This window comes from Branchiostoma floridae, chromosome 10, assembly GCF_000003815.2.
Source record: "Branchiostoma floridae strain S238N-H82 chromosome 10, Bfl_VNyyK, whole genome shotgun sequence".
Lineage (NCBI taxonomy): Eukaryota > Metazoa > Chordata > Leptocardii > Amphioxiformes > Branchiostomatidae > Branchiostoma > Branchiostoma floridae.
This window is the reverse complement of record NC_049988.1, coordinates 7216333-7233614: the sequence shown is the minus strand read 5'-3', so window position 1 is coordinate 7233614 and position 17282 is coordinate 7216333. Positions and strand designations below refer to the sequence as shown.

Genomic DNA, 17282 nt, shown 5'->3' with positions numbered 1-17282 from the left:
TGTCACTACTGTGGACTTTGGACCAGGTGAGTGTAAGATGTGGGTTGGTGTGCTGAAGTGTGGGACTATAGATGGACTGTACACTACTGTGGACTTTGGACCAGGTGAGTGTAAGATGTGGGTTGGTGTGCTGAAGTGTGGGACTCTAGATCTGTACACCACTGTGGACTTTGGACCAGGTGGGTGTAAGATGTGGGTTGGTGTGCTGAAGTGTGGGACTATAGCTGGACTGTACACTACTGTGGACTTTGGACCAGGTGGGTGTAAGATGTGGGTTGGTGTGCTGAAGTGTGGGACTATAGCTGGACTGTACACCACTGTGGACTTTGGACCAGGTGGGTGTAAGATGTGGACGGTGTGCTGAAGTGTGGGACTATAGATGGACTGTACACTACTGTGGACTTTGGACCAGGTGGGTGTAAGATGTGGGTTGGTGTGCTGAAGTGTGGGACAATAGATGGACTGTACACTACTGTGGACTTTGGACCAGGTGGGTGTAAGATGTGGGTTGGTGTGCTGAAGTGTGGGACTTAATAGATGGACTGTACACTACTGTGGACTTTGGACCAGGTGGGTGTAAGATGTGGACGGTGTGCTGAAGTGTGGGACTCTAGATGGACTGTACACTACTGTGAACTTTGGACCAGGTGGGTGTAAGATGTGGGTTGGTGTGCTGAAGTGTGGGACTTAATAGATGGACTGTACACTACTGTGGACTTTGGACCAGGTGGGTGTAAGATATGGGTTGGTGTGCTGAAGTGTGGGACTATAGATGGACTGTACACTACTGTGGACTTTGGACCAGGTGGGTGTAAGATGTGGGTTGTAGTTAGGATGGTTGGTGGGACAGTGTGCTGAAGTCATCCTGTATACATTAGTTAACTGTTACTGTTAGCAAGCATGTCTATTATCATCATTGAAAGCTCAAACAAGATTATTTTAACCAATGAGTAACATTATTCCCCACAGGTACAGATCCAGCTGGTGCCTTCAAGGGGCAGAGGAAACATCAACCTAAAGGCCCCTTGGTGAGACAACTTTCTTCTAACATTTTTGGAAAACTTTATGAATTTGGATATTATATGCATTAACGTTAATGTACCAATGATGTCAAGAAACATCTGTTTCAATCTTATCAAAGATAATACATTGTAGTAAGTTGTAGGATTTTTGTATTGTAGGAAATGTGCAATATTTCTTTTAGAGATTCGACATACAGGACCGTTATGTGTTTGCCCACCAAGAGTAACTACTGTAACAGTACTGTTTGACCTGTGTTGATTCCAGGTGAACTCGGAGTTCTACACTGGTTGGTTGGACCACTGGGGACAGCCTCACGCACACACGGACAAGGACAAGGTGGCCACATACCTGGAGAAGATACTGGAACTCAACGCCAGCGTTAATATGTACGTTAACTTATACCACTAGCATTTCATTTTACAACAGTGTTACAACAATAATAACATGACAAGATGGTCTTGTGGTTAGGGTTGTTGAAGTTCAAGTATCTAAAGGTTATTGGTTTGAATCCCTAGCAGGGCCCAATGTTGTGCACATTATGCCTTACACCACTAGCCTCCATAGCAGGCTCTCTATGGACTTTTTTGGCACTTTTGCTGGCCATTTCTTTTTGTACTGGGTCGCTGATTGCTGGCCTCTCTCATAGCTGTCCATTTTAGAGCCTGCATTTTTTCGGCGGTACAAAGTAGCGCGTGACATATGGGGGTTTCCCCATCTGAAGGACGGCCAAGCTCGGGCCCGAGTTGTAAAATGCTTGCAGCCGACATGTGAATTGCCTCTCACGGAGTTGTGAATTATTCCTAACGTATGTGTTAATAGGGCAGATGAATGGCTAATCGTTTTATAATATGACTTTGTATCGCCGAAAAAATGCAGGCTCTAAAATGGACGGCTATGAGAGAGGTCAGCAAACAGCGACCCAGTTCAAAAAGAAATGGCCAGCAAAAGTGCCAAAAAAGTCCATAGAGAGCCTGCTATGGAGGGTATTACTCCACCTTGAAAATCAAAATGTCAGTACCTGACTTTGTTGAGGGGCATCCTGTCAGATAGAATTTATGCAAAACCGGAGGTCACTTAATTTGTATATTGTAGCTGTCATTGAATATAAGTTGTTTGTTTTGCCTTACAGGTACATGTTTGAAGGAGGCACCAATTTTGGCTACATGAATGGTAAGATTCAGTCTGACTATGATTTACAAACTGCCACCTGTAAATGTGTTGTTGTATGTGTGTTTGTTTGTTTGTAATTTGCAGGGATAAATGGTCTCTCCCAGCCAAAAGGAGTTATAAAAGTGACTAACTGAATTCATTTGTTGAAACCTTATGTTATAAGCTTTTCATGTTAACATGCATAACACACTGTGTTGTAGCCTTCCTATTCTAGCTCTGGTTGGCTCTAATGATCTCTTCCATGCATGATTGTGGCTAGCCACAGTAATCTAACTCAAAGGCATTTGGGTCAAAACCCAGAGTTCTTGTGTTCGAGTCCCGATATGCCCTAATGTTGTGCCCTTTGGAAAGGCACTTAACATGAATTTCCTCACTTCACTCTGCTAGAAATGACTGCGTAGCTTTTTGTAAGGGCCATCCCTTGGATAGAATTTTAAATGGAGGTTCTGTGTTTGAGGAGAGTGTCACCTCAAGCACATTAAAGAACCTTCTGCACCTATAAAATTGAAAAAGAGTAGTGGTCCTTTCCGTGAAAGACACACAGAGTGGCTGTGAAGAGAGAATTGTTCCCCCAATAATAACAATAACTATTCTGCAGAGAAATTACCAGAGAAGTGAACGAGAGCTAGAATATGATGGATATCGTGTATTGTTCTTGTCTTGTCTATGAATATACAGGGTATGTGTTCAATGTATGCCATTGTTTGTCATGTTTAACACATTGCATTGTCTTGTAACTACACTATGTGATATTTGCAGGGGCAAATGGCCCCTTTAAGCCGCAGCCTACAAGTTATGATTACGATGCGCCGCTAACCGAGGCAGGCGATCCCACCGACAAGCTTACCACTATCTCCAATGTCATTGCCAAGGTAGCGTTGATAAGCCATGTGTTATGTGGTGTGTTGAAGTTGTTGGTAAAGGAAGGATTGTAAAGGGATACATGTACATGTACTTGTGAAAACTGGTTTAGTAGTCACGCCGTCAACAACCTTTGGCAGAATTTGTTGATAGCCAGAAAGTTGCTGGCTTAAAAGAAATTAACGCGAGTTCACCTTTATCTGCGGGATAACCTTTTTCCGTAGTTTTTAGAAACAGCATAATTATAAGGGTATCAAGTCGAGGGACGGGTGCTTTGATATTGCAAAATTTTTGCAATGTTGCACTTGTAAACCACTTTCCTTAGACTTGATATCTCTAAATCATTAGTAAATGCCTTGTTCATGAAAACAACACATATATAGGTTACCCCTATGAAAAGGTGAGCCAATGTTATTACTGTTACTCTCTAGAAAATTGACAAGAAAATTTGAGAACCACAAATTTCAAGAAAAATATAATTGTAAATGAAAGTTGACAGGTCTAAGGAAGAAAATGCAGGATGAGAGAAAAAACAAACAGCTTTAACACACCACATAGAAACATCTGTAAACTCCCTCCCTCTACAATCCTGCTTAGACAACATCTTTTTCTGAATGTTGTTATAATATTACGATATAAGGTGTGGAGTACAGCCCTTTCCAGCCTATCCCTACATCTTACGACTATGATGCACCACTGTCTGAGGCAGGAGATCCCACCGATAAGTTCTACACTATAAGGAACTTGATCAGTAAGGTTCGCTGGACTGACTTCTGTTCACTGCACTTCTCTTAAAGGACATATGGACCCAGTAACAATGCCGTATGGAAGATTCTGGACCTGAGGCAAAAACAACAAACATGTTTGATTCCCCCCAAAATGCAGGACGTGTATATATTATTAAACTTGGCACAAAAAACTAAAGATAAAGTTCAGGATGTTCTGCATAGTGATACCAAAAATGACCTGAAAAAAGGTTGATTGAATCATTGGCACCCATGCCCAAAATAACAGGATAATACATGTATATGGTGTCAAATACAACCAAGAGAATTTTGGCGCATTCTTTTTGCAACCCACAAGTACAACCATAATGAGTTTGATTCCATAGGAAAGGAAATCACATGGCCAAGTTTTTTTTAGTGATTTAACGCGATACAATGAAACTGAGGCAGAAGCAACCGAAATATGACCAACCAACTTGAAGTTGTACCAAGTTTATATATTGGACCAAACTTGTTCCCAGCCTATTCTGCAAGGATGCCAGCATTGGACTAAAAAAAGTCTCAAACCAGAGCTTATACCACATGGATTCCAGGCTACCCCCCTCCCGTCATTCCTTACTGTACTGTCCCTTGTTGTACTTGAACTTGAAGCTGTCAGTTGTGGTTCCCTGTTAAGGTGTCCCTGGGGAGACCACCTTCCGGCCTGTCCCTACGTCTTACGACTACGATGCACCCCTGTCAGAAGCCGGGGATCTGACCGATAAGTTCTACAGTATACGGAATGTGATCAGTAAGGTTGGGGGCTGACTTCTCTTCTCAGACTCTTTACTTCTATTTCAAGGAAGCATGGACCCTGAAATGATTGACTTGAAGTGAAAATGTCTGGTATTTTCTTTGTGCGTGTGACTTGAAAATTGATACTGTAAGTCTTGATTGGTTATTGTTCCATTCCTGGTCATAATTGTTCACACATCCCCTGAATTTTTGTCCTCTTTTCTTTGCTGTTTTTGCATACAAAACAGTGTACTAGTACATATCAATGCCTCTTCAACAGGTGCAAAAATTGTTGTTGATTGTTGACATCTCGACGTCTAAACATTGGATGACAGTGTTGTTTTAGCCTCAGTTCCACAAAATTCCGTACTGTCTTTTTTTGGGGATAAAGAACAATTACATCTCATAAAGTAACTTAAATACAGTACTAAAGTTGGGTCCATATTTCCTTATTGTTCCTTAATCTTTAATTTGCTTTGCCTTTTTTCATCTATGCTAATCCTAAATGACTCTTCTTTTTCCAGTTCTGTAACTTTTAACTTCTTCCCTACTTTAGTTGTCAGTAGAGCATTAACCGTTAACATGCTATACTTTCTAGTGCATGAAAATGTATTCATGGCATGTAAAAGGTTAAATTATGCATTCTTTCCAAGTGCTATATACATGTATGTACAAATAGCATTTACTGCTCACATGTAGGTGTGACTCTGTCACTTTGTTTTTATTGTTATGATTTTTATTGTCAATTTTGTTTTTGTTTACTCCTGCAGTTCCGCCACTTGCCACCAGGGCCGGTACCCCCTGCCACACCTAAGGCAGCTTATGGGAAAGTCCAGATGACATTTGTGAGTACTGTTATTCTGTTGGAATATTCCATTTAACATTTTTTTCAGGGCCTGGGCATTTAACATTACAGTGTACAAAATACTTTTCTGAGCCAGGTTGCACAATGTGCAACTTGGGACAAAAACTAGGTTGCACAACTGAATTTCATGTTGCACCACCTACAATTCACCAATTTCTGTACAATACATAAAAAAGGTACAATACATAACCTTTTACTATCATGTTACTTATAAGCATGTTTGTTTCAAACTAAAAATCAAGTAAATTGACAACGAAGTCGAGTTCTGAGGCTCAAGATCTAAGTTGCACCCTGTGCAACCTGAGTTTCGAAGTAAGTTGCACCAATTAAGCAAAAAGTGGTTGCAATATGCAAGTGTGCAAGTGGTTATTTTGCATGCTGCATTATATACACTCAACATTTGCTGGGAGATGTCAAAAACTTTCTTTTTTTACTTATCAAGTTGACTCTTTTCACAAATTGTTCTTGAACTCCACACGCATAGATGTACTCTGTGAAAACATTCCTGTCCACCCCTAACTTTTGATTGGAATAACCTTTGAATGTGATGTACTTGCAATTTTCCACATATTAACTATCATTACCTTACATATTTTATCATACATATTAATTAGTTTACACTTTTACAATTTTACAACATGGTTTTGGTGATCTTCTTTTTGAAGCTTCTTCATTTTGTCTTCTTTGTGTTATCCCAGGAGGCCACAGTGCTGGATAAGTTGACTGACCTGTCACCAGATGGACCAATCAGAGCTGACTATCCCATCACCATGGAGAACATGCAACAGGTATGACGGGATGATGAGAATCATCATCTGATTCACTAAGTCCCATGGCTGCCGTAGTAGCAGTGGGGACAGTCTGTTTGTCCACAAAGGTTTTCCACCTCTGGCATTTATCAGCCAGTCTAGTCAGCTGGACTGCTGTCCTTGTGTATTTGTAAAATATAACTAACACTTATGATTAGGCCACAGCAAGTAAATTTTATGGATGACATCCTCAGCAGACAGCAAAAATAGTGCGATGGGGCGAAAAAAAACAAGATGGGTGAAAAAAAAAACAAGATGGCTACATTTTCAAAAATAGGCACCATGAAGTTGTGATGACTGTTGTAAAAAGAACTAAATGGACAAAACATCGCATCAGAGCTAACAAGGTATTCATTCCTGTATTTAAGACATGTACTGGTGTGGTAAAAGTGACACTAGTGTGGTAGACTAGCATCACCAACAAAGTTGGTAACCACACTCTTAGCTTCCATATTGGTGTCACTTTTACAACTATCCAATAAGTTTCATTTCTACAACTATAGTTATGGCTGCCTCCCTAGTGTGACTTCTACAAGTACAATTATTAGGCTACAACACAATATATTTGCTAATTTTGGTACTTTATCGTAATGTTGACCATCCTGCAGAAGAAAGAAAATTCTTGTTTTTTTTTCTGAAATCAGGCAAAAATTAATGAGCGCGCTGATGTCATCCATAAAATTTACTTGCTGTGGCCTTACCAAGCACCAACTTCAAAGTTGAAATGTCAAAAAAAAGTTTGTCCTTTGTTACAAGAAATATGGTAAGTCTTTTTGACACTTGCCAAGAATGAATGTCTTGTTTTCTTATCCTCATCCTTCTTCATTTTTCCTTTTTGTATTAGTCAGTTCAAAAGAGTATAATATTCATGTACTATATACACATTGAAAAATATAGCTGCACTGCAAAGTTCATTCACACAGATTTTGTTTGGTACCTCATTGATCGAAAGAGTACCAAACAGCAATGAAAGACAGAATGTACAATGTATTCTTTATGGCAATTTAAAGTGTAATTACATGTACTAACCCTCCCTTCCTCCCCAGAGCTATGGGTTCATGCTGTACAGGACTACTTTAACTGCTGCAGCTACAGGAGCCAAACTGTCTGTGCCAGGCATCAGGGACAGGGGCTACGTCATGCTAGATGAGGTCAGTACAGGTCCAGAGACTTTCTCATGGCCTAATCATGGTAGGATTGACCAGTAGTGAGCGGAGTTAAGCTGAAGGAAGTGACATTTGACCTACACTTGAGCGACATTCGCTGTACATGTGTGGTCGGCTGGGCTTGCAATCTTGCTTGTTCATTTCATTGCAAATTTCAACTTCCTTAGCCATAATTAACTGTTTCTAATCTGCTTGTTTTAGTAGTAGTATCCAATATTTGATTATATTGCTGCGGGGGTCCTTACATGTGTGGGCAGCTCACTCCTTCCAAGATTTCCTTGGCCTACCATGACCTCTGTTGCCCATAATTTGGACATGACATTGAAGCAACCATTGGCTCGTTCAACTTGCCTTTGCCACCGGAGTCGCCGTACTTGTAGCACTAAGTTGATGTCCGCAACCCCAAGTTTAGTAAAACTATACAGAATCAAAATTTTCACAAAATTTCATCAGTCACAAGCTCTCAAGTACAAACTGCTACTTCTTATTGTCCCGTTACTGTTCTCCAGACTCCTGCTGGTATCCTGAGCCGTAACGGCCCCATGGACTTGAACCTGACGGCACAGGCAGGTCAGGTATTGGACATCGTGGTGGAGAACCAAGGTCGCATCAACTTCGGCAGGTACATCAACGACTCCAAGGTCAGGAAAACTCATTCTTATAAAGTTAGTACCAAACGCTGGGAAGACAATTGCAACTTACCTCACTAATTTTCAGTTTTTGTCTTTTTTAAATGTGATGACGCCAGGGTTGTCTCCAGGACCTCGTAGGACTGAAATTTGCTTGTTGGGACTGACAAAAATTTCATCTTGTCCATCAAAAAAACTCTGAACTTCATGACATGCTGCTGAATATATATTTTTGAAAGCTTAATTTTTACAGTTTCAACAATGAAAATCAACAACATGGGTTACCAAACAAAAAAATCTTACAGCTGGAGATAGCCTTTAATGACCCATTCACTTTGACATGTTTTGTTTGGGTGTTGCATTTATTCAAAAGTTTAAATTTGAATCATATCATTTACTGTCACAGATAATAAAATGGAGTGATGGTTTTACCTGCAGATGTTTTCTGTTGATGCAAAAAAAGTATGTTCCGTATTTTGACAGGGCATCATCGCAAACGTGACCCTCGGAAACGACACCCTCCGTTCCTGGTCCATCTACTCGTTAGACATCGATGGCGCCCTCCCTACGCTGTTCTCACAACCTTCCAATCCGGCTGTTGATATTGATGGCAGCCTCCCACCTCTGTCTTATGGTAAAATTCTTTAAGATATATATTTTTTTATATTAATTTTTTAAAAAGAAAACATTGCATTCAAGACATGATCACAACAACAATGCTACAATACATACTTTATTAGACAGGCACAAAAATATTGTTAAAAGTATGGACATATACACATGTAGTACTGGAAGTGTTAACAGTTCAAGTCTAACTGTAATCTGAATTTGTCAAATTAATGTCAATTTCTGTCTTCTCAGATGTTATGATAATCAATGTAGAGAGTCTATTAATCACAAATCAGATTGGATGTACATCTACAAGAAAAGCTTCATCTTTGGTTCATAGACATTCTAACTTCAATAACAAAACTGCTCAGTACAAAAACACAGTGGTGATTGCTCAAGGTTGTGTTTTTTTCTTCCTCTTTGCCTCCAGTTCTGCAGAATGACATAGAGGGCATCGACGGACAGTTGACCAATCAGGAGAAGCGTAGCACACAGCCACGGCGATCCCGGGCAGGCCAGATGGTACCGTCCTTCTACACGGGAACGTTCTCCATCCAGGACACTCCTCAGGACACCTTCCTCAACATGAGGGGATGGACTAAGGTAGGTCTTTACATATTCACAAAGTTTTATTAGAAACACCTTAAATCCCTTTAAAGCCCAAAGAGTTTTCATCCATGCTGATCTTTCTTGAAAACTGGGCAATGACCTACATGTAGGTGGTAGAGTGTTTGTAGAGTGTTCGGAAGCTCATGGGTCCAAAAACTGTTCATACTGCATTCTCTTCTTAGGGCTCGTAAGACGAGCATGAGAGTTGAAGATATTCAGCTACTAGTGGGCTCGCCCCCCACTGTGGTAACGTGTGTGGTCCAAGGGCTATAGAAATGGAGATAGGCACCTCCCCCATACACCAAAAAGTGTGACTGTGAGAAGAATTGTTGAAAGCTGTCTAGCTTTTTCCCTCTAGGCTACAAAAATTAAACAATGATGATATGAAATACTCAAATGTTGTTCTTCTAACCTTGTTTTATTCACTAAGGCCACAGCAAGTAAATTTTGTGGATGACATCCACGCACGCATTTATTTTTGCCTGATTTCAGAAAGATGGTCAATATGACGAGAAATTACCAAAATGGGATATGCTGTGTTGTATTCTAGTGATTGTACTTATAGAAGTGATACTAGTACTAGTGGGGTAGCCAAGACTGTAGTTGTAGAAATGAAACTAGTTGCCTATGGATTGTTGCAAAAGTGGCACCACGTTGGAAGTCATGAGCGTAGTTGCCAACTTGGTAAGTGACACCAGTCTACCACATTAGTGTCACTTTTACTACACTTAGTTCATTTCTTGAATACAGGAATGGGTGATTTGTTGTCTGTGTTACCATGTTTTGTCACTTCAATTCTTGTTACAACGTTTATGATGTCTATTTGGAAAATTTAGCCATCTTGTTTTTTTACCCATCTTGTTTTTTTTGTGCCCTATCTCATTATTTTTGCAGTCTACATAGGATGTCATCCATAAAATTTACTTGCTGTGGCCTAATAATCGCACAAGGCACAAATTAAGGCCAAATAGAGTTGTTTATTGATTGCTGTTTCAACAACCTCTAAATACATCGCAGCGCCATAAGGCGCTGAATTGCATACTTAGGCATTAAAAACATATACACATACATTAAAAACTTAACATGGTAGGGCAATTAGACTAACATGTTAAAGGCTTACAATCATATCGCACAAGTTACAATCATTTATAATCGTATCGCACAAATGTGTCTTGTTTGACTAATTAACAATCTACCACAATGTGAGAAGTTAAAGAAATTTTATGTTGCCTACTTTTTAAAGTTGTTTCTCTCATGTTTGCAGGGTCAGGCATTTGTTAATGGGTTCAACCTGGGCCGCTATTGGCCGGTGGAAGGGCCACAGATCACGCTGTACGTTCCGGCAAGCGTTCTGAAATCCGAGAACAACATCACGCTCTTCGAATTGGAAGCATCGCCGTGTAATATGGCGCAAAGTTCAGACGCCGACTGTACCGTTGAGTTCCAAGATCGACCAATCATCAATGCGACTGTGTCACGCCATCGAGGTGAAAAATACGACAGCACCGCCACTGACTCTGCCCCCCCTCAGCTTGATGCGTTTGTAGCTGTTGTATTGGGTGTTGTGTTCTCTGTAGCATATCCTATCAGCACAGTGCTTAACATCATGCTTTCATAACTAGGAGAAAGTACAAAGATAGTAAAACTTGAATAAATGGGTGATGCCTTAGGGGGTATCTAATAATAGTATGCAAATGCAATTTAGGTATAGCACTCTGAGGATGCTTAGTCTATTTTACTTATTTTTAGTTACACTGTGCTTCACAGTTTAAATACATCTTGTTTCATGCTACCATAAACCTATAATGACAAAAGAGATTCAGATAAGCAAGTAACAATGTATTATTATTATGTACAGAATGATTTGTGAGAGCAGAATTGCCCTGAAAGGTGATAGATGATAATATGCAGTGATTTAGCCAGCTAAAGCAAGGATATTATATAAAGAAACTCCAAAAAGCAGTTCCTCTAGCAACTGGATATGATTTTGGAAACAGATGTTTCAGACCACAACCATTGCCTTTCGTCGGTGAAACTGTTCATGGAGTTGTGACAGTAATATTGCTCTCAGTACTGAATGAACAGAAGTAAAATACATTGCATATGAGGTCTATTGTGTAAAGTGTGTGAATTTGAGGCAGTGTATTGCACAATGTAGTTTGCCAATGTTCAGCACAGACTAGTATTAACTTTCTTTTTGAAGTTCTTTAGTTTTGGTTTAGAGTAGCTGCATGCTGTACTAAGTATCATAGCACTTTATATCTAGGTACATTACTGTATTTCATGGGCTTCTGTGGGGTAACATGTAGGGTGTTTGGCCTAAGCTGTAGGTTCAAGTCATGTCATGCTACCAATCTTGTGCCGTTGGGAAAGGCACTTCACATGACTTTCCTCACTTCACTCAGGTGTAAAAATGGGTACCTGACTTCGGTTTGGGAGGTAAAAGGCAGTGGAAGGAGAGGGATGGGCTCCACCTTCCAATACTGTGCCCTAGACACAGTGGATACAACCTACTGCCCCTATGACCTTAAAGGGGCATTCCACTCCACACGGGAGTGTTATTTTCCGATAGATATCAATTTTAGGAAGTGATAACTGCATACTACTTCACTTTATACGATAAAGTACCCAGTTGCTCCACATGCCTCAAAAGCATTCAATGTTCTACTAAACTCCCCAAGTACCCTCTAATTGAATTAATCCTATGGCTGAATACAATGCAAAACTTTTAGGTAAGGTTACAAAACTAATTTCAGGTTCGCTAAGAAATCTCATCTTGTTCTTGTATTCTTTGCTATCTTATGAGCAATTTGCCTTCTCTGTGTGCTTAGCATACCTCATTTATTCCAAAAATATGTACGATAAACAAAGTGTCTATGCGTATAGGGAATACATGGGTAGGGTCTCTGCATGGGTTTAGTGAGTGTCATTATTGTTTTATAAAACACACATAACGTAATTCATCCCAAGGTGAATTCCACAAAATTCGGCTGATTATGTATTCATTTACACATTATCTATTGGAAAACAATACTCCCTTCTGGAGTGGAATGCCCCTTTAAAAAGGACTATAAGACTATGTATACCTACCTTTTGTCTTTACAATGCTGTATGTATAGTGCATCTTGGCACATCCATACTAGTACTAGTACTGGGTTTTAGAAAACTAGATTACATGCATTGTCTTTACAAGAAAGAGCTGATGTACAAATACACCTTAGGTGCCTTTTAGGTAGTACAATGCCCAAGATCTGATATATCTATTGCTGTTAACGTACCACATTTGCACCAGGAATCTCAAATGTGCACATATAGGGTTTGTAAGTTTGTCCAGCAATGTGAGTTTGTATGTATAGCTGGAATCAAACAGGTGGGTTTAGACATGTAGTGTGAAGGGATCTAGAATACTTCAGAAAGTGGTGATGGTGATTGTTAAATGAGTTCTGAATAGAGACAAGTAAATAGAGACTAGTGAGTACATGTATATCAAATCTTTTGTACGATATTCATGTTGAAGAATATCCTATGATCTCTTGGTGCTGGACACACTATCTATATAAGAAAGAAGAAAATAAAATATATTTTAGAGGTGAAGGGACAATTAAATTTGCATCTCCGTAGTTGATAGTGCCTGCACCTGTGTTGCTGATATGGATTATTACAGAGAGAATATATGCAATAGTATAATTTTTCTGTTGCAATGCAATCACAAATAAAGATGTGGAGATAGCACAGTTTGTTGCATATTTAATATTAATAAACAAGGTAAACATGAAAAAGTATAACAATTTGTATATTACATCATTGGCTAACTTCATATAATTGTAATAAACAAAAGGGTTAACAAAGGTTAGATGTAAAACAGATCATTGAACAATTTTCATTGAAAGATATTCACTAGCTAAGTTTGTATGATTATAACAAACAAACAAACAAAAGTTAACAAACAAGGTAAGCTGTAAACAATAGCCTGACCATTCAACTTGTATTACACATCACTTTTATGACTATTAAGTATTAGTTGATTAGTATAAGAGTATTAGTTGATAACGATCGTGTACTTGTATGAAGAATTGACTAACATCATGTGACTTATGATGTAAAGAAACAAATGCCAAGAAATAAGGTGTAAGAAGGAACACACCTATTTAGATACAAAAGGTTAACTGTGATCAGAAAACGTCTGCTCATCTAACTTCAAAGTGTTATAATTCAGAATAAAGTTTTTACGAGTCTAAATTTCTCATCAACATCGTCAAATAATGAAGCAAGTCATAATTATCAAACTTGAAGGTTTTTCTTCTCTGTCAGTCCCTAAATAAAAAAATATCCTGCACTCACAATTAGTGCTGTGTGCCTCAACAAATTTTAGGTACGTTTGTCTGGAACTCTGGATGGATTCAAGTTTCACTCTGTACAAGTGTACAAGTTCTGATATGATCCCTTTCAGTTGTCTTGTAGGTTGCCTTTGCTTGATCCAGACTGGTCCAAACTGGATTTCCATGCTACAGAATCAGTCAGAGTTCTAAGGCTTTTCTCTTGTATGAGTTCTCATGTGCTGCGATAAGTGAAACTTTAGAGCTGTCCTGTACCCACATTCCCCACATATGTAGGGTTTCTCCCCAGAGTGTTTCACTACATGATGGTCTAAAGAAGTTTTCTGCGCAGCAGAATAGTCACATAGCTCACACTTGTAGGGTTTCTCTCCTGTATGAGTTCTCATGTGCTGCGATAAGCGAGACTTTCGAGCTGTCCTGTACCCACACTCCCAACACATGTAGGGTTTTTCTCCAGTGTGTTGAAATAGATGTCTGTCCAAATTGGATTTCTTTGCAGCAGAATAGTTGCACTGGTCACACTTGTAGGGTTTTTCTCCCGTATGAGTTCTTATATGCTGGAATAAGTGAGACTTTATAGCTGTCTTGTATCCACACTTCTCACACATGTAGGGTTTCTCTCCCGTATGAGTTTTCATGTGCAGGGATAAGTTAGACTTTTTAGCTGTCCTGTATTCACACTCCCCACACTTGTAGGGTTTTTCTCCAGTGTGTTTAGACAAATGAAGGTACAAGCTGGATTTCCGTGCCGCAGAATATTCACAAAGGTCACACTTGTAGGGTTTTTCTCCTGTATGAGTTCTCATGTGCTGGGATAAGTTAGACTTGAGAGCTGTCTTGAACCCACACTCCCCACACATGTAAGGTTTTTCTCCAGTGTGTTTAGCTACATGAAAGTCTAAAGTAGTTTTGTGTGCAGCAGAATAGTCACACTGGTCACACTTGTAGGGTTTCTCTCCTGTATGAGTTCTCATATGGCTGGATAGGCAAGACTTTAGAGCTGTCCTGTAGCCACACTCTCCACAGATGAGGAGTTTTTCTCTGGTATGACTTTTTTTGTGCTGGTATAGGTAAGATCTATTAGCTGTCCTGTACCCACACTCCCCACACATGTAGGGTTTCTCTCCAGTGTGCTTAGTTACATGAAGGTCTAGTGAAGATTTCTGAGCAGCAGAATAGTCACATTGCTCACACATGAATGGTTTTTCTCCTGTATGAGTTCTCATATGAATGGATAAGGTAGACCTTTGAGCTGCCCTGTATCCACACTCACCACACATGTAGGGTTTATCTCCTGTATGAGTTCTTATGTGCTTGGTTAGGTGAGACCTATTAGTTGTCCTGTATCCACACTCCCCACACAGGTAATGTTCCCCTCCAGTGTGTCTTGTTGTATGTTGTCCATTGCTACAGCCTGGATCTTCCATCTTTTGATCCAATCTGTTAGGAAACAAAGATGTGCAAGCATGGTGTAAATTGTAACAGTGGGGGTTTAACTAGCGCTAAATGGCCATGCCAAATGCCTGTCAGGCTTTTGGCTCAGTCATTTAGGCTACTGGTCTTGTGATCTGGAGGACAGAATATTTGTATACATTGTTTCTTTCTGTTCTACTCGCCCCTATGTTGTTTCATTTGCACCCGACGTGGCCCTGGTGGATAACAGGCCGGAGATGTGCCTGCCCACAGGGATCGAACTCGGAGATTCGAGGACGAATCTTGAAAAGAAAAGGGGGAGTAGTGTAACAGTGGGGGTTCAACTAGCGCTAAATGACCATGCCAAATGCCTGTCAGGCTTTTGGCTCAGTCATTTAGGCTACTGGTCTTGTGATCTGGAGGACCCGGGTTCGATTCCCGGGTCGGTCATAATATTTGTATATATTGTTTCTTTCTGTTCTACTCGCCCCTATGTTGTTTCATTTGCACCCGACGTGGCCCTGGTGGATAACAGGCTGGAGATGTGCCTGCCCACAGGGATCGAACTCGGAGATTCGAAGACGAATCTTGAAAAGAAAAGGGGGAGTAGTGTAACAGTGGGGGTTCAACTAGCGCTAAATGACCATGCCAAATGCCTGTCAGGCTTTTGGCTCAGTCATTTAGGCTACTGGTCTTGTGATCTGGAGGACCTGGGTTCAATTCCTGGGTCGGTCAGAATATCTGTATATATTGTTTCTTTCTGTTCTACTCACCCCCTTCTCTGTTTCAAAATCATTATTGCACAACTTATATGATTTTTTGATTTTTTTTCTAATATCATAAAAAAGACCAAAATGATTCCTTCCTGTGACATACATGCAATAAAGGTGAGGTATAATTTTCATCCAACATTGCCATGTGTGGCTAATTTTCGAAAATCTTGATGTTAATATCATCAATATTACAATTTGCAATTTCAGTAGCTATCACAAATCAAGCAATATTTTTGACTTAAAGTATGTCACAGCTCAACAAAACGTTGGTATAACAGACAAGGTCCCATTAATTTTGGCAATGCGTCGCATTTGAAGTTTTCTTCGGATGTCGACTGTAAGACATCGCACCAGAGGCGTTGCCAAAAGAGCCAAATCAGTGCCCCGCACAAATGCCACAAGGACACGTGTGCAGAAGACCACAGAAATTTCATCGAACATACATACATAATTACTGAATTTCTAGAGGAAATACGAATCTCCAGATGATCTACATATATGAAGGACGCTACAAGCAGAAGGTTAGAACTGTGGTGGCAATAAACAGTGAGTATTTTTATAAGATTTTTTGGGGATAAGATTTTGGATCAGCCTCCCGCCGTATCATCACACCACCCACGCCGAGAGAATTCGTAAGTCGTAAGCCAAAGTTGAACAGAACCACTCTTAGTCTAATTAGCTTTTCTAAAACTCTTGACAAACATCTGACTGAATAAATGTGTACCTCAAAGTTCCCCACGAACAGCTTGTTCACGGCAAATGCGGCGTTTACTGTGACTGTATGACAGTTTGAGAAGCGCGCTGGGTGCCTACAAACAGTATCCAGGGCCTGTACAATTTTACGTTAGAGGGGGGATGAGGATAAAATTTCAGAAAGGCGGACAAGTTCAAACGGCTCTTCTAAAAATATTTGGTCCGCCGTGAAAATTTTACAATTGTCAGTGATGCAGCGTCAGTGATCGATGTGATGACAATGAATGACTATATCAACTCTTGACCTCAAGCAGGACCTCGATTCCGCCCTCCTAACGAGCGGTTGAGGTTCCGGGTCGGAGTTCAAATCTGACCGGATGTGCCGCGAAACGTTGGTGTAAAAGTCGGAAGAACTCCAATAACTTTCTGCCTGTCTCTTACAGGTTTTACTATGAGATTCAAGTAATAAAAGTAACGCACACTTTGTCAAAGATTTCGGAAGTTCGATCGTATGGGTTCGCTTCTTTGCGGTTACCGAAGGGTTCGCTTAGCGGTTAGCCCAGCTGAACCTTCATTCGCTTTCTAGCCTTGTAGAAAAGTAAGGAAGTAATTTTTAGCCCTCCAATAACTTTCTGCCTGTTTCCCACATGCTTTACTATGAGATTCAAGTGATAAAAGTAACGCACACTTTGTCAAAGATTTCGGAAGTTCGATCGTATGGGTTCGCTTCTTTGCGGTTAGCGAAGGGTTCGCTTAGCGGTTAGCCCAGCTGAACCTTCATTCGCTTTCTAGCCTTGTAGAAAAGTAAGGAAGTAATTTTTAGCAC

General features: G+C 40.2%; 2 protein-coding genes across 2 annotated transcripts in view; one reads left to right on the top strand and one right to left on the bottom strand.

The window, feature by feature from the left end:
* The window catches only part of LOC118423853 (beta-galactosidase-like), a gene marked incomplete in the record, with an annotated part of 19921 nt that extends 8438 nt beyond the window's left edge, over positions 1-11483 (top strand). The window contains 11 exon segments of the mRNA XM_035832140.1: positions 970-1028; positions 1288-1409; positions 2153-2193; positions 2953-3065; positions 5324-5398; positions 6117-6206; positions 7274-7378; positions 7903-8034; positions 8506-8656; positions 9062-9234; positions 10505-11483. Coding sequence (XP_035688033.1) covers positions 970-1028; positions 1288-1409; positions 2153-2193; positions 2953-3065; positions 5324-5398; positions 6117-6206; positions 7274-7378; positions 7903-8034; positions 8506-8656; positions 9062-9234; positions 10505-10858 — 1415 coding nt within the window.
* Positions 11484-12395: 912 nt separating this feature from the next.
* On the bottom strand, positions 12396-16729 carry LOC118423852 (gastrula zinc finger protein XlCGF57.1-like). The gene is made up of 2 exons (XM_035832139.1): positions 16488-16729; positions 12396-15017 (listed from the first exon to the last, which is right to left on the bottom strand). Exon 2 carries the CDS (start codon positions 15002-15004, stop codon positions 13766-13768), a length of 1239 nt encoding a protein of 412 aa, XP_035688032.1. The 5' UTR covers positions 15005-15017; positions 16488-16729; the 3' UTR covers positions 12396-13765.
* Between the last annotated feature and the right edge of the window lie 553 nt (positions 16730-17282).